Genomic DNA, 18,389 nt, shown 5'->3' with positions numbered 1-18,389 from the left:
TGTGCCTCAGTAGCACATACCAAATTGGAAAGGGGGAGAGGAGACCTCAGCTACCAAGTTTAAAAACACACACTTTCTGACTTTGCAATTAAAAATGTTCCATCCACCGCCTAAAAATTCCCGAGCCCTACAACCTCCACCAGGGAACAGGCCAGCATTCGTTTAACAATTTATTGAATTCTTTACTAACAACTTGATCCCTTCGGGCAACAATATTTTATAGGGGTCTTAACTGTAAGCTGGGCAGTCCTAAAAGATTCTATTGTTTAGCTGGTTTCCTCCTCCCTACACAATAACCTTCATCATGCGTGACTCTCATGCTTGCTAATTGCGTCGCTTTAGTCCTCGTTGCAGAATAAGAGTTGCTTGAGTCTGATAACCTGGTCCCCATTAGACTTGTCTGATTACCTTCTCACTACTTCTCCAGAGTTCAAGCCCAAACAGTAGACCTAAGCCATGGGTCAGATGCCTGAAGAATGATGTTGCTTTTCTTCTAGACCTGGAAGTAGCACACAACTGGCTAACCATTCCATAAGAGCCTGAGATACACGAGGTTACGGCCTAGTACGATACTTTCATAACGGGGATTATAGCAAGGGTAACCCCAAAAAACATGAAGTAGAAATAAATATGCTGTGTGCCACTGAACTAGTCTAACACAACTGTAAAGTAAAATTCTCTAATAAATATGGAATTTTCAAAGCAGAGTTTGAGTGTGAAACAATGCACTTGCGCCCAAGTTAAGCAATCTCCAGTATCTCTTGCAAATACTATAAGGAATCCGCTGCCTTCTTTGTAGAGGAGGTAGAAAAGATAGACCTCGCCATCCCACCGCAAGATAGTGGCAATATTGCACAGAATTGTCAGGCTTCATGGTTGCTCTTTCGTGAGACCTCTTGAGAAACTACTCCGCATTGTCAGGAGCACACAGTCCCTACCACTTGTTGCAACCTGTCTACACCCTGCTTCTCAGAGAGCGGCCACCACTGCCCATCTTACTGGTTGGACCTGATAACCACATCTCTGAACAAAGTAATAATCCCAGGCTGCCTAAGCATAAGCCAGGTCTCTGCATTACATAAAAAAGAAGACGGTTCCCAGATCCGGAGGATATGATCACCTTCCACCGCGGCTCTAATATTCCTTTTTAAGAGTTGCACGGAGACACCACCCAAGAGCTTTATAGAGGAACACTTCCTGATGAACTCTAATTTTGGTCTGTGTCGAATGCACCACTGAGACCACAACCCTAAAAATAATTGGTGATGCCTTAAGACCTCTAGACGGGATACTCCTAACTGATCATCCTCCTGGACCTTTCACATGGTGAACCACACTATTGTCTTTAGGATAATTAAAAAGATGCTGCTTAAATGGCACAATTCTCCACTGGTTCTTGTGACAGCTAGGTAACCAGAGTCAATGTACAGTAGAGCCCGTTCTCTATCCCAGCTTTGCTACATCAAGTGGCTCCAGAAACTTCAGTTCCCTTTCCCACGTGCTTCGGACTTTACATGGACCATTTTGCATTCATTCTAAATCAGATCCAATTCTATGTGGATGGCACTGCTGTATCTAAAAATGATCCCCCCCCCCCCCCCCCCCCGAATGCACGGTCCTGGAAGGTAGTCAGTCAAACATGCATACTCGGAGTCATCTGAAACTAAACCCACTGAAAAGGAGTTCCTGCTGAGCTCTGCGCCTCCCAACAGCCCCAATCTTGGCTCAATGCAGTCAAAGCGCTAGACTAGAGTGCCACTGTTCTGGAATGTGCTACAACTCTTATCTGCATCTAAGACGAGAAGAAGCAACCATCAACCCGCTTTGCAAAGGGGCATAGAATCAAATCTTAATCATTTATGGGATTAAATCTTTCATCACAAAACTGGATTGCAACCAAGTGGTGCAGCCCTCTGTGCTTGCAAGACTGGATTTGGGCGCTCATTACTTCAAGAAATATCTACTTGAATCCTGTCAAAGTTGCACTTTGACTACCAGGATCCTGTCAAAGTTGCACTTTGACTACCAGGATGGTCATGTGCTTGAGAAAGTTCTTTCACATCTTGCCAGTTTTGATCTCACTGAAATGTCTTGCTCAGAAGCAAGGAGTTTATTCAGACTGACATACACCTCATACAAGGTCCTCACCGTGTGACCCCATCTGTCTTCTACCGAGACCGGTCTTCTTGGGTGTCCAGCATCAGCTCAGTTACCATGAAACTCTTCTGCTTGAAAGTCCAACCTTTAAGAAGGCAACTACACTTAGGCAATATTTCTAAGGAAGTTCCCCAAGGGTTTGGAACTCTATTCCACCAGTCATTAGGTCTGCCCTGAGCCATGTAACATTCAACAGAAAAAGTAGTGTGGGTTCACTGCACAAGTACCCATGACTGTTACTACCGTCTGTAACAGCTTTCTTTGTGTTTACTGCTATTAACTTGTATGTGAATAATCCCCTTATTAGAGACGGCATACATATTTTAGAATAGATCATAATTACAGTCACACAGTGCTTGTCATATGTTCCCTGTATATTTTATCACAATGTATCCTTCATTTGATGATGTGAAACCTTGGGTATCTTTTTGAAACGCCTTATAGTCAATAAATTCTTGCATGTTAGCCTAATGTGTTAATCACTCTGTCACCCATTTGGTCTTGTACGCCCTATGTGTAAAACTACTAATAAATGGTAAACAGCGAAGGGTGGCTCAGGTCAAGATGGCAGCTGCAGACTAGGCCTGCATTTGAGCTCCATGACTGACCAGATCCTTGCCCGCCTTCCCTTCGAAAAACGTGACTTTGGATTTGCAGACCCTGCAAGGATGCCTTGAGAAGTAGGCTGCCGTGGAAAAGCATACTGGAGAAGACGCCCTAGTGGGGCATCTCTCAAAATGGCAGTGGTGCCACAGTTTTGATGACCAGCAATGGTGTCAGACCTGACGCGATGGATAGGCACAAAGGAGACCGAAGATTATCCAGAGCATAAGGACAGATAAACTGACATAAAGGTGGGATTTGATGAGGGCATGCAAGCACACAGAAGAGAGGGCAGGCCACGACACTGAATGGGGCAGGAGGCAGCAAACCGGAGAAGAGTGAGACAAGTGGCAACAGCACAAAAGCCTTGGGGTCACAAGGATTAGACCTATAGGCACTTTGTCCTGAACTGGTGCAGCCCCCCATCTGGTGCTGATTAAAGCTTGATAGCAACCTCATCCACAGGAACATGTTTTGGATAGGCATGTAGAGCCAGTCGCAAAGTGACAGTGCCACCTAAGCGAGGCCCCCTCAGTGGCAATGCACATGACTTCAGATTCTAGGGTCACTGCTGTAGTAGTTCTCTCTCCCCATAGTAGAATCCAATGGTACCAGGATCCTGATGTTGTGGTCTTTTTGATAAGTTGAATCTTGCTGTCTGGTTAAAAGATCTTTGGCTGTTGGGGTCTGAGTTAAATAAAATATTATCAAACCTAAAGCCTGGAATCTCCCATCTGTGCTACAGCTCCCTTCAAAGAAGCCCAAGTTGGGAAGCGGTGGATGACAGAGTGAAATAGTGGTGCATGTAAGCAGACATGGAGGAGGGCAACCACAGGGTAGGTGGATCTAAGCATTCAGCTGCATGTTAAAACTACATAGACATTACCACTCCATACACAGGCCTACAGAAAAAGGAGCCATGATGGAGATTGGAGGCGCAGACTATGAAGTGCGTATTAAAGATGGACAAATTTGCCTGTGGCACGCTGGAGTTGAGAATGTGGTGAGAACTTGTGAAAGGTGATAAAGATGAACAATTATGGTAGTTCCAGTGAAATCTGACTGCAAGAAGAGCCTGAGTTTCAGATTGGCAGATTAAGAGCCCATTGAGTTGGTGAAAGGTCATAAGAAGCTGGAATGTGGCTTAGAGAGACTGTGTCCAAAATGGCAGCCTACTGCCTCAATGAGAATGTTCTTCAAAAAGCTAGGTACCTCAAGGCTAGTGCGTATAATGGGAGTCGAATATCTCTATTATAACAGCAGCATCGACTGTCAGCGCAGATGAAATTTACAACTGGTGACCATTGAGCTCTCCCAGAAGAAAACCTGATACAGATGACTTCACCGATTTAATCAGTGGCAAGCCAGGGCGGTAGCAATCACCATGAAGTTGGACACGGACGAGTGGAAGAGTAAAGGGAACGTTAAGTCACAATGAAACAGGATAAAGTCAACACGCAGCAGTGACAGAAGAGGAACTCAAAAAGTGTGACTGTTGGCTAAATATGAGGGACTCTAGTGAGTCACTGCAAACTACAGTCTGGAGTGTAGTAACCTTTAAGAAACTACCATTCACGATGGAAATAATTGGGAGAGGCTAGAAGTGATTATTATAAGTTGAAGGTAGAAGTTGGGAGGGTGTTTGGTCCAGACGATTACCACTGTGGATATCGGTGATTTGAAGTGATCAGTTTTTAAAAATCTTAAAACAACTAGAGCGGAAGGTTTACGGTATCTTGGGGGCTCTGCAGGGCATCCAATAGAAATTGCTGTTCGGGAATAATTAGCTGGATTACAGTTAAAGAGAAAGAGGAGGGAAAAAAGTGTGAGAATGCAGGAGCAGGCATCAAAAGAGTAGGCCCTTGTAAGAGGACAACACCAAACTCATTCAAACCAATATTTAATGTGTGGGATCTGAACTCTACAAGCAAGAAGCAGAGATTATTGGGCTACGTTTCCCCACTAACAGAAATATTTTCAAGCCCCTCTGTCGCTCTTGCACCACTCAACGTGGTACAAGAGCGATGCAGCTGAAAAATGACATTGATGAAACCACACAAGGCCACCTTGCGTGGCTCCGATGGGTTTCAAAAATCACGAGTAATGCAATGCAGCTCAAATCACTGTGGTGGATAATTCTGCGGTTGGGAAGCATTTACATTAGTGTTCCCACACAACATCCATAGATTTTGACGCATTCCCGGGTTTACCAGAAGGGGTCGACCTGTAAATGTGCCAAAAACCTCTGCCTCCGCAGGTGAGGCGTAACGAGGAGAAATATCTTTATTTGTCTTTGTTTTGTCCCCTTTTCTATGTGTGGTGCATTCTGCAGCACACACAGAAAGAGGAGAATGCCTCAGGGGATTGTTTTTGTGCAGGAAGATGACACTTCCTGTACAAAAACAATCCTGCATGCAACAGAGGCACCCTTGCATCATGGTGCAAGGGTGCCTGCGTTGCTGCTAGGCTGCCGAAAGGGCATCCATGTTGGGGAAAATGCAGGAAGGTGCCAGGTTGACTTCAGTACAGTGCATTCCTGCCCTTTCCCTGTCACGCTCTGCAGCGCAGCAGTGACTTGCTGAGCTGTACTGCATGACTATGTCATAAATATGCCCCTTGATCCACACACAATATTTTTGCAAAAAATACCCCTAAAGAGATGAAACCACCCCTGTGTGAGGCATTGACATGAAACCACCCCTGTGTGAGGCATTGACACTCACCAAACCACTTCTGGGCAGCCGCTGACACAAATGACCAAAGTGGGTGTTCTAAAATGGAAATTAAACCTAGATGCTCAAAAGAGTCCAACATCCTGCGGCATATACCAATAGACAAGAAAGGGAGGGGAACAGAGGAGGAAATTAGAACGGGGAACAACAATGGGAAGAAGGAAAAGCAGGGTCTATAGCTCTCAACGTGTGTATAATATAGAACAGTGTCCATATTGTATAAGCAAGTGCCGCAGCGAGAACTTCCAACAGTAGGGCGTGGGGACAGAATGTAATGCTAGATTCATGTGCATGCACCAAACAAGGCTCAAGAGCAATTCCTACAAAGAAGAGTAGAAGAACTGGTGCTACCAGGTGAGGGGATGTGATTCTAAAGGAGGGATCTCAACTTGGTCTAAGACTCAGATCTAGATTTTAAAAAAAAGACGTCTGCCAATCAGTCACTGATGCTATGTCCAAGTGGCTGTAGGCAGAGGTGCGAGGCCATGGCTTTGAGGATGCTTGGCGCACACCACACCCTGAGGACAAAGTCTTTCTTACTTCTCATAAGCATAAGACACACTTTCTCTTAGACTATCCCTTCTTGACACAAGGACTAGTTAGGTCACTAGAGCATGTAGAGAGAGCTCAGATCTCTATCGGCCCGTGCACTTACAGATATTGTACGGTTTGAGCGAGGAACTGCAATTTAGACTGGACTTTTAGAGACCCAGCATAAATGAGATGGCTAAAGAAATCATGGGAGTTTTCCAATTGAATAGTGAGAGCAAGATGCCTCTTCATTGCTACAATGGCCTGCTTTCAAAGTGATGGTGCTGGGGACGATAATAGCCGTGCCATCTCAAATAGCAACAAATTGCACTAGATAATCACATACAGGAAACTGGAATTTATGAGTCGCTGGACAAGCAGGCTTCCACCTGTCAGGTGTGGAGGCCATTACACATACTGCATGGGCAGCTAGTTGTCCTCAAAAGAATAAAGCAGAAACTTCTGAAATTAGTACAAATTATCTATGGAACGAAAGACAAAATTGGTCCTGTGGTAACTCCCAGATTATAAGCGGAGTAAGCAAGAGCACACATCAGAAGTAGCAAGGGATCTGAGCAGTCGGAGACCAGGACAAAAGGTATCTCTTAAAGAGGTTTTTCCAGAGTTTACAAAACGTAAAGGATCTTAGTAGGTTTGTCTACTCGGGTAAAATCCCAACCCTATCAAAGGAGTGTGCAGAAGCACTAGAAATTCCCATCACTGGTGAAGAAATACACTTAAATTCCCAATCCATGAACCCACGTAAAATGCTGTGGCCAGGTGGGCTTCCGGGGACATTTTACAAAATGTGCCTCCCGCAAATAAGGTCAGAGTTGGCTAACTAATTAATATCTTTGTTGAGGTGGGGGTGAGACTCGATCATGGCAAGAGGCAGACAATACTAATCCCAAGCCAGAGAAGTGTGGATAGTTTAGCACCACTGCCCATGTAAATACCAATGTCAAACTATTTAGAATATGGCCTCTAGACTGCACGTTTTAATGCCGCTCGTAGTGGAGGCGTATCAGGATGGCGTCCCTAAGGACAAGCACGGCTGTCGCAAAATAAGAAGGGTAGCGCATCACGTGGAAAAAGAGAATGGACAACATCTTTGGATATAATTCTATCGCCAAACACTGAAAAAGCATTTGACTAAGTGAATTTTGCCCACATCAGCAGCGTTCTGCAGAGGTTAGTCCTAGGCTCCATAATACCGATGGATACAGGTTATCCATAAGAAGCTCAGTTAGGCAAGGGTGAGGGTAAACGGAAGCTGATCACAGAGTTGTACTCTCCAAAGGGTGCGCGTTATCACATCACATTTTTGCACTGGCAGCGGAATCTCTTGCTATAGCTATCCAAGGCCACCAGATTATTACAGCGTCCCATTCGGCGGGAAGGAAGATAACATTACTATTTGCATGTGATTACACGTTGGTGGCCATGGAACCAGAAACTTCTAAGCCACCTATAGGACATCTTGAGGGAGTGTCTGGATTTAAAATACTTGGGAATAAATCTGGGGTTTAAATGATTTCCCTCCCTCAAGAATGTGTAGTGAGTCTTAGGACACAATACCTGCTCCATCCTGGCGTACTGCTTGAAAAACACTCTGGAAGGCTGGACACAGCTGGCTGCAGGGATGGAGGCAAGTACAAGAGGACCTGAGACAGGGGAGACGCATACATGTAATCCCTAGGCGAATCTATGTGCGTAAGATGGATGTACACACTTGCTGTACGTTTTCCAAACACTGCCAGTCCACACCCTGAAACAGGAGTGACTATATTCGCAGAAAAAAGGTGTTAGTTGTTGTGTAGTTGGGGCAATTTATTTTTTGTTTTTTTAAATGAGCTCCCAGAGAGAAGGGGGGGGGGGGCTTGCCTGCCCTGACATACAATACTACTATTGAGAGGTAATGTCTCAGTGTAGAGGTAGCAGAACTGTCACCCCAGTGTGTACTGAAATCTCCTAGTAATTTGACATTGGAGATCGATATTGGAGAGAATGTACTCCGTGAGCTTATACAAGAACTTGTTACTTTGCCTGTTGCTTTGGGGGATAACATTGCACAGCAATGAAGTTGAGCGATTGTGTTTCATTTACACTTCAAGACATTGAATATGTTGGAATCCGGGTACTTGTACGGTCTCACGCTTCAGGGAATGTCTGTGAATAAAAGCTGTTTGTCCACCTATTGGAGTGTGTCCGTGTAGCCATATTTGTGGCTGTGGAAGGTTTCACTTCCGGTCTCTTCTCCCTTCCCTGTGGAGTTCCTTTGTCCTTGAGCCCTCCTCTGTTCAAACTATATGTCATGCCTCTAGCCAACCTCATTAAAACGTTTGGGTTCTCCGTGGTCAGATGGCACCCAGATAGTGGTCTCCCACTCTGGAGGTCATGGGGTTGCAGCGGCTGCCTTCCACTGCTGTATGCAAAATGTCTGTCTCCGGATGCCCAAGAACTGCCCAAAATTGAAATCTGGTAAAACGGAAGTTCTTCTATTAGGGAATAATATTTCTTTTTGGTCTGCAGATTGGTGGCCGTCAGAGTTAGGAGATATACCAGTCCCAGCCCCACAAAGTTAAACATCGAGGGATTGTATTCGACAACAGATTACCTCAGTGACCTCCTCTTCCTTTTCGACCTTCAATATCCTAAGGAAGGTGCTTCCATTTATTTCTGTGGATTTATAGGATACTAGTCATCACTGCCCTCATTCTCCCAGCATTACACTATTGTAACGCTCTTTGTATCAATATGCAGAAGAGGCTTTTGAACAAAATGCAGGTCCTACAGAATGTGGCAGCTTGTATGGTGATGGGCATCCCCAAGCATGAATGGTGGGCATCCCCAAGCATGAATCCACCTCTCATGCTGCTGTCCATCTTCATTGGCTTCCAGTGCACAAATGTAGCAACTTTAAGGCGTTGTGTATCGCTTTCAAGGCCCAACAGGGCACAGGTCCTGTGTATTTAAAGAAAGGGTTCCTCTGGTACGTTCCTTCTAAGATCCTTCAAATGCCTTAATTTAGCCATTCCTAAATTCAAAAGAGCAAATTGGAGGGGGGGGGGGGGGGGAACGTTTCATCTATGGCACAGCCAAGCGCTGGAGCTCTCTGCCTCTTCACCTAAAGAGATGCATGTCTCTGCTATCTTTCAGGAGACAGCTTAAGACCTAGCTTTTCTACACCTAGGCTAGTTGCTCTATCTTTTCTTGTCTTTTTTCCCCTTCTGTTATTTGGCAGCGCCAAGAAGCCAAGGGCACTTGCATGCTTCATAAAATGTATTTTCATTTCATGTGCAGGATAGAGACAGTTGGAGAATGCTTAAGACTCATCTCAGAGGACAACACTGACACTCGTTACAGGGAGAATGGGTACACCGACCACCACACGTAGTGCCCCCAGTGAACGGGGCATGTCTCACGCCAGCACTTGGCGAACTCCACCCAGTTCACGGTCACACGCAGGCTGCCCCCTGCCATTCGATAAAGACTGGCTAGGCCAGGTACCACACACACTGCTTAGTCTAGAGATGGGAAGAAATCAGGTACAACAGCCAGTGAAACCTGCTTTATTGTGGTGCGTGACCCCCCTAAATGCCCCCACTGACTGCTCGTGAAGGCACCTTATTACCCCCAGCACGTGTCATCTTAAAACACATTCACAGAAATAGTTCTGTATGATTTTTGTGACTTGTATAAATTTCCTTTTTCACTACAATACTAAGCAAAGGTGTTCTCTCTCTTCATTGTAACTTTATGAACACTCTTAAAGCCCCCGCTAATCATAAGCATTTTCACACTACTCCTCTTAAATTTTACCCAGTACTGTCAATTACTGTTAATAAATTCCCTTTTTTTTTTTTTTTTTACAACCCCTGTGCACCTTCTATGTAATTTACAGAACCATTTCACCTTAGCTTCTTTACTTCCAGGCAATATCTTAGTCCCTGTTTGTTTGTCGAACTTGCAGTTACAATCAAGTCTTAATCATAAAAAGGCAACTAGGTTTTCTTTGGCGTGCAGACGTCCCATTTAGTTCCCAATATTGATGGCTTGATTTCCAGACTCTTGTGGCGATGGTGTACATGTTTGGCACACAAACGTCAATGCATCCTTCAGGCACTGCTCGCACGTCTTCTTATCCACTTAGGGACAATAGTCAACAATATTTTCAAAAAATTAATATTTGTAAACATTAAAAAGTGTAGGTTTGTTCACCAACAGTTAGGAACTCTATTTTCTTAGTTGATCTTGTATACCCTTAAAAACCCTCTTGGAAGGTTAACATCCCAGCCATACCTAAAATCAAACCTTAGCTTACATTATTCCCACAAAACGTACAAATGTAATGTTATTTCTATTTCAAAAAACAGAAATTTGATATTTTTTAGACTTCTGACAATACATATTTTTAGAGTAAAATCTTTGATCTGCTGTAAACAAAAGGTCTATTAGTCAACAGTTACCCCACACCACCACCCCAGCCCTGCCTTTCGCTTGCTCACAAGGGACCACTTCCACTTGTTTTCTTACCAATTTACATCATTTTGTGAATGGAGAGTTCCCATTGGATCATTCAAGGCAAGGATGAATAGATTGTGGTGGGGAGAAGGAAAAACAAAAAACAAAAAAAACAATGGACCCCCAGTATCTGCTGATCAAATGCAACTGATGAAACAACCCCAAATGCAAGTAGTCAGGTACAGAGTCCTCTTTCTATTTTCATGATCAAACCATCGTTATGGGTTGTCCTCACGGTGGTCAACTGTTGACATCCATAGAGTGTGTTTTTGATTACTCATTTGACAGGCGAAGAAACAGATCAGGGAGATGGATGAAAAGCAGTCAATAGCTGAGTAATTAAAAACATTATGACTAGGTAAAAGCAGTAAGCCTGCAAATATAGAATGATTCCCGTGTGATGCGTTGGTCATCGAGGAGGCAAACATTGAGGTCAACAACTAGGGAATGTGTACAGATGTCCTATCACTTAGTGTGATTTTATTGTTATTTTTAATGGGCAGACATTGATGGCGAGTCATCAAAGCCATACTGTCCGACTGCTCTAGCCGTAAGGCCTCCTCCTCATTACCGCTATCTTCTCCCCGTTCTACATACCTCCTGACCCCAAGTCAACGCTATCAGAAGGTATTAGCCTGGTGTGTAGTACTATATAAAAAAAAACAACAGAACAAAATTTAGGAGGATATTTCATGCGTCCTTGTTGATTTTACTTTCCAGTTTCTTTGCATTCTGAGCACTGACAACCTCCAGACATTGGTTCCGGGTGGAAGTTTGGATCTTCACAGCCCCTTGAGCTAATGTCTGCCGGTGGTTCCTACAGTAGGATTTTAATTTGTCCCAACACACGGTCCATGGATGGTGAAGGCGCCGGTGTCCTGACTATTACCGCTGATGGTCCATTTGTCAAGCTGAAGAGGGTCGTGGTTGGAATCATCTGAAGGCTACTTATAGGCGAGACAGCGGTAGAAGTAGGAGTCTGACCGAGGATAGTCCTGAAGAGTGGTAAACCTCAATTATTCAATGTACTGCTTGTACAGTCCTGTTCCAGGAGGCACCAGTCGGTCACCCTGTCGGGCAAACAGCACATGGATTAAATGCCCGCGGTATCCGGCGTTCCCTTTTTCCCCTGTGATTGGCTAGGCAGCTGGATGACCATATACCTCTGCATTTAAGACCCAGGTTAATCTTTCTTCTTTTTCTTCATGCGCTTATGCTTTATGTTCATTTTCTTCCAGACTTCTGCATTTGTTCGATCTTGTTTGGTAACTCCACTGAAGTCAAATGATTTCAGCCAAGGCAGCAGACCAATAACGTAATTTCTATTAAGAAAAGAAAAGAAAAAAAAATCAGTCATTGCAGCACAATTGAACGACCACTGCCCTACGTATAGCTGCTCCCATAGTCCTATGGAAGAGCATAGCATAAACGTAACTCAGCATCAGGATCAAAGACTGGGATGTCCAGCCCCTTGTCCATAAACACCAGAGCATCTCTCATCAAGGACTGGGGTGCTCTGTTCCTTGCCCATAAACATGACTCAGCACCAGAGCATCTATCATCAAGGACTGGGGTGCTCTGCCCCTTGCCCATAAACATAACTCAGCACCAGAGCATCTATCATTGAGGACTGGGATGCTCTGACCCTTAGCCATAAACACGACTCAGCACCAGAGCATCTATCATCAAGGACTGGGGTGCTCTGCCCCTTGCCCATAAACCTGACTCGGCACCAGAGCATTTATCATCAAGGACTGGGGTGCTCTGCCCCTTGTCCATAAACATGACTCAGCACCAGAGCATTTATCATCAAGGACTGGGGTGCTCTGCCCCTTGTCCATAAACATGACTCAGCACCAGAGCATTTATCATCAAGGACTGGGGTGCTCTGCCCCTTGTCCCTAATGACTCAGCACCAAAGCATTTATCATCAAAGACTGGGGTGCTCTGTCCCTTGCCCATAAACACTACTCTGCACCACAGCATCTATCATTAAGGACTGGGGTGCTCTGTTCCTTGTCCATAAACACGACTCCGCACCAGAGCATTTATCATTAAAGACTGGGGTGCTCTGCCCCTTGTCCATAAACATGACTCACCAGAGCATCTATCATCAAGGACTGGGGTTCTCTGCCCCTTGTCCATAAACATGACTCACCAGAGCATCTATCATCAAGGACTGGGGTTCTCTGCCCCTTGTCCATAAACATGACTCACCAGAGCATCTATCATCAAGGACTGGGGTGCTCTGTCCCTTGCCCATAAACACTACTCGGCACCACAGCATCTGTCATTAAAGACTGGGGTGCTCTGCCCCTTGTCCATAAACATGACTCCGCACCAGAGCATTTATCATAAAGGACCGGTAAACTGATTGGTCTATAAATACAACTCATCAACAAGGACTGGGGTGTCCAGCCCGCTGTCCCTTAACACAACTAAGCACCAATGCGTCCGTCATCAAGGACTGGGATGTCCAGCCTCTTGTCCATGAACACGACTCAGCACCAGAGCATGAATCATCATCAGGACAGTTGCCGAAAGACACTTAAAAAAAAAAAAAAAAGCAACATAAATCAATACCAAAGGTATCAAATATGAAAATTATAGGGAAACAACCTCTAGCGCCCAAGGAGGAACAGGACATAAAGCTGAAAAGAACAAAATGGGAGATGCAGACAAAGCATCAAATTTACAAGGAATAACTAGGGAAGCCTAGTCCAAGAGGCAAAAATATTCCCACAGAAAGGGGCAGCCGACTTGCAAGCGGAAACCTCACGGAACCTGTATGCATGCCATAGAACCAGGACTATTCACAACCACACAACGGGAGGAGACCGAGGTTAATGAAAATGAGAGGCTGTAGGTAACGGGCCAATCCACTCACAGCAAAGGGCTGAACTTAGTGGGTTAGTCTTCCCTCCTCAGGCCTACAAGTTGTTTCCCTATAATTTTCATATTTTATATCTTTGGTATTTCTTTAGATTGATTTTCTTTTCAGATGTCTTTCAACAACTGTCCTGATGATGACCCTGATCAGTTTAGCCATCGGGGTCGAAACGTCATCATTCTAATGCTTTGCAATATTAGTTTTTACGAGCTTTGCTGTTTTTCTCCTTTGTTTGGGATTCAGGACTTATATGATAAAATAGTTTATTGCAGACTAGTGGGTGTGTGATTTGCCTTTGGTATTTTCTTTAAAAGAAATGTTTGCCCCTTTTTTCGTTCAGTAGTTTGCACTGCACTGTGCCGTTCACTCAGTGCACTGACCACAAACCATTGTTTTCAATTCTGTCTTTGCATGCTTATTTGTTTGTACTGTAGCCAGAAGTTTAAAAATGATGTTGCCTGTGACTACCCATTTGTAGACATTCTTTCCCCCACCCTGCATAAACAATTACTTGTTGCGTCAACACAACTCAGCAGAAACAGGCTCGTCTCTTGTCTTCGTGTTTAGGTCTGGCTCTTTGGAGCTTTATTAGGGTCGAGCCTGCGTCGCATGCGCTTGCTTTTCATTTGCAAGACGCTTTAGGAGTTAGAAAATGGCTCGGAGCCCCGTCCATGTCACGTCAGTGTCTTTCATTGTTTCGTGGGCTTGCCTTTTAAAATCTCCTTGCTTTCATTAGTGGAAGGCACGCATACGTCATGCCTTTTCCGGTGGTTAGCCCTCCTCAAGCGCAGCGACCAAGTACTGAAAACATGCAAGGCTTGCTGTTTTCCGTCCTGTTTGTGGACTACTTTTTATCTTTTGTTCACAGCGCGATCTCGCTTGGCAGAAGTCGAGCGCTTTGCATAACATCGACCCTGTTACATAGTTAGTTGCACTTTTGCCGGTTACGTAATTGGACTTTTGCCGATAGTGAACTGCAGCAGTGCGATCGCGCTCTTTTTTCCTTTCAATGTGGCAAGAAAAATCCGGTTGGGAGTTTACAACTGCTAATAGCTCTAACTCAGAGAAATGCGAGACCCTAGTGCATTGCAAATGCTGGTTTCCCTCTCATGACTGAGTGTGTACTACAGAGCCTGAGCTCGGGTCATGTGAGGGAACAGCTCCGGTTTTCCACAGTGTCTGCAGGTGGGCTGGAACCCTGTAGCACGTGCACACAGCTGGCGCTAGGGGGCGCCTTCGCATTACAATTCACGGTTCTACTAGCGCGTCACTGCCCTAAAGGAACCACTCATGCTTGTGGTGTCAGAACGGGGGTGGGAGGGAGAAAGAGGTAGAACAGTGGTGGGAGGGGGGGGGGGGGAGAAATAGATGGAACGGGGGGCTGGGGCGAGGTCAGGAGGTGTGTGGGCAGGGTTGTATAGAGACGGGCGCGAGCCACTGAAACTAGAGTCTGAAGCCCGGCTCCGGCTCCAGGCCCTGCTGGAACCTCGAGCCCACGGCGAGCCGAGCTCCAGCCTCGGTGTTTAGGGCCAGAGCTGCCGATTGTGGGGCTCGGGAGGCAGGTTCAAGTCTCGGCGTCGGCTCAACAGCCTGTGATCCTCAGCAAATCTCTTAATCTCCCCGCGCCTGTCAACAATGCATGTGACCTTGTGTAAGGTAACTGATGCGCGTGTAAAGCGCTCCAAAACCTTCCGGCCGAGTGTGCGCTCTGCTTTAAAACACTGCACTAAGAGGTAAACACAAACCTTTAACATAAAGAAAGACACATAAAGACAATTTCACTTGTGTAGACTGAAGGCTGAAAACCTAGATAAATCTCAGCTTGCCTGCTTACATTGTGTGGTTTTGGGTAAAAAAAAACAAAAAAACTCCTTTTTAATTCATTACCATATATGAAAGCACATTGGAATATGTGAGCTCAGACTACCGGTTGTACAGAACTATAATTGTAACAACTACTCAATGAAGCGCTATAACGCGCCCTATTAATATGAAAGGTTCCACATGTAGAAATACACTTTTTTGAACTTTCAGGAGACTGTATAACACTGTATGTGGTTTGTTCTTTTATTCGCATAAGGCATATTTTCAGGGCTCGGCTCGTGCACAGGCTCCAAGATCTGAGCCAGGCCCTCGGCTCGGCTGTCATTGTTTTGTTATTGACTTGCCCACCTATAGGGACGTAGCTGTCAGTGGTGCACCCGGTACAGTGGAACCGGGGCCCAGAGAGGAGGGGGCTGGCTTTGTCTTAAATCTGAGTGGCAGAGGGAAGGCGTAGAGGCTCCCTGCACAAGCAGGCGTGCACAGAAAGAGGCTGGAGGGAAACAAAGCGAAAATATGTAGAAGCGAGCAGGTGAAGGGGAGACGGGCGACCCCTGGCCCCAGGGGGGACAGATCTGGAATAGAGCAGCAGCTCGCGCAGAGCTGGTTCTTATAAATGTCCCCCGAGGCACCATTCCACCCTCCTTGCTTTCTGTCAGGTTTCTATCACACACATAGTGAAGGAAATTACACTTGTCATTATTATTGTAATAGAGATTGAGTACAATAAGCTGGAATAGGCCTTTCCCTCTCAGCTGAGGCAAGTAAAAAGGCGTTTACATCTATATTGTGTGAGAGAGTGTGTTTATGTGAGAGAGTGTGTGTGTGTGTGTGTGAGAGAGTGTGTGTGTGTGTGAGTGTGTGTGAGTGTGTGTGTGTATATGAGAGAGAGTCTGTGTGTGTGTTTGTGAGAGAGTTTGTGTGAGTGAGAGTGTGTGTATATATCAGAGAGAGAGTCTGTGTGTGTTTATGTAAGAGTGTGTGTGTGTGAGTGAGTCTGTGTCTGTTTTATTTGAGAGTCTGTGTGTGTGAGAAGGTAGCCTCTTTCTAGCCTTGTTACCCCCACTTTTGGCCTGTTTGTGAGTGTATGTCAGGGTGTTTGTCACTGTTTTCACTGTCTCACTGGGATCCTGATAGCCAGGCCTCAGTGCTCATAGTGAAAACACCATGTTTTCAGTATGGTTGTTAGGTGTCACTGGGATCCTGCTGGTCAGGACCCCAGTGCTCATAAGTTTGTGGCCTATATGTATGTGTTCCCTGTGTGGTGCCTAACTGTCTCACTGAGGCTCTGCTAACCAGAACCTCAGTGGTTATGCTCTCTCATTACTTTTAAATTGTCACTAACAGGCTAGTGACCAATTTTACCAATTCACATTGGCCTACTGGAACACCCTTATAATTCCCTAGTATATGGTACTAAGGTACCCAGGGTATTGGGGTTCCAGGAGATCCCTATGGGCTGCAGCATTTCTTTTGCCACCCATAGGGAGCTCTGACAATTCTTACACAGGCCTGCCACTGCAGCCTGAGTGAAATAACGTCCACGTTATTTCACAGCCATTTTACACTGCACTTAAGTAACTTATAAGTCACCTATATGTCTAACCTTTACCTGGTAAGGGTTAGGTGCAAATTTACTTAGTGTGAGGGCACCCTGGCACTAGCCAAGGTGCCCCCACATTGTTCAGAGCCAATTCACTGAACTTTGTGAGTGCGGGGACACCATTACACGCGTGCACTACATATAGGTCACTACCTATATGTAGCTTCACCATGGTAACTCCGAATATGGCCATGTAACATGTCTATGATCATGGAATTGCCCCCTCTATGCCATCCTGGCATTGTTGGTACAATTCCATGATCCCAGTGGTCTGTAGCACAGACCCTGGTACTGCCAGACTGCCCTTCCTGGGGTTTCACTGCAGCTGCTGCTGCTGCCAACCCCTCAGACAGGCAGCTGCCCTCCTGGGGTCCAGCCAGGCCTGGCCCAGGATGGCAGAACAAAGAACTTCCTCTGAGAGAGGGTGTGACACCCTCTCCCTTTGGAAAATGGTGTGAAGGCAGGGGAGGAGTAGCCTCCCCCAGCCTCTGGAAATGCTTTGTTGGGCACAGATGTGCCCAATTCTGCATAAGCCAGTCTACACCGGTTCAGGGACCCCTTAGCCCCTGCTCTGGCGCGAAACTGGACAAAGGAAAGGGGAGTGACCACTCCCCTGACCTGCACCTCCCCTGGGAGGTGTCCAGAGCTCCTCCAGTGTGCTCCAGACCTCTGCCATCTTGGAAACAGAGGTGCTGCTGGCACACTGGACTGCTCTGAGTGGCCAGTGCCACCAGGTGACGTCAGAGACTCCTGCTGATAGGCTCCTTCAGGTGTTAGTAGCCTTTCCTCTCTCCTAGGTAGCCAAACCCTCTTTTCTGGCTATTTAGGGTCTCTGTCTCTGGGGAAACTTTAGATAACGAATGCATGAGCTCAGCCGAGTTCCTCTGCATCTCTCTCTTCACCTTCTGATAAGGAATCGACCGCTGACCGCGCTGGAAGCCTGCAAACCTGCAACATAGTAGCAAAGAAGACTACTGCAACTCTGTAACGCTGATCCTGCCGCCTTCTCGACTGTTTTCCTGCTTGTGCATGCTGTGGGGGTAGTCTGCCTCCTCTCTGCACCAGAAGCTCCGAAGAAATCTCCCGTGGGTCGACGGAATCTTCCCCCTGCAACCGCAGGCACCAAAAAGCTGCATTACCGGTCCCTTGGGTCTCCTCTCAGCACGACGAGCGAGGTCCCTCGAATCCAGCGACGCTGTCCAAGTGACCCCCACAGTCCAGTGACTCTTCAGCCCAAGTTTGGTGGAGGTAAGTCCTTGCCTCACCTCGCTGGGCTGCATTGCTGGGAACCGCGACTTTGCAGCTACTCCGGCCCCTGTGCACTTCCGGCGGAAATCCTTCGTGCACAGCCAAGCCTGGGTCCACGGCACTCTAACCTGCATTGCACGACTTTCTAAGTTGGTCTCCGGCGACGTGGGACTCCTTTGTGCAACTTCGGCGAGCACCGTTTCACGCATCCTCGTAGTGCCTGTTTCTGGCACTTCTCCGGGTGCTACCTGCTTCAGTGAGGGCTCTTTGTCTTGCTCGA

General features: G+C 46.1%; 1 protein-coding gene across 1 annotated transcript in view; it reads right to left on the bottom strand.

Moving 5' to 3' along the window:
• Window positions 1–10,366: 10,366 nt before the first annotated feature.
• The window catches only part of LRRC51 (leucine rich repeat containing 51), a 65,744-nt gene continuing 57,721 nt past the window's right edge, over window positions 10,367–18,389 (bottom strand). Inside the window, exon 5 of the mRNA XM_069203756.1 lies at window positions 10,367–11,869. Coding sequence (XP_069059857.1) covers window positions 11,731–11,869 — 139 coding nt within the window. The 3' untranslated portion in view covers window positions 10,367–11,730. The remainder of the gene's footprint in view (window positions 11,870–18,389) is intronic.

This window comes from Pleurodeles waltl, chromosome 8 (assembly GCF_031143425.1).
Source record: "Pleurodeles waltl isolate 20211129_DDA chromosome 8, aPleWal1.hap1.20221129, whole genome shotgun sequence".
NCBI lineage: Eukaryota > Metazoa > Chordata > Amphibia > Caudata > Salamandridae > Pleurodeles > Pleurodeles waltl.
The sequence above is the reverse complement of the archived record's forward strand: the minus strand, read 5'-3'. Positions and strand labels throughout refer to the sequence as shown.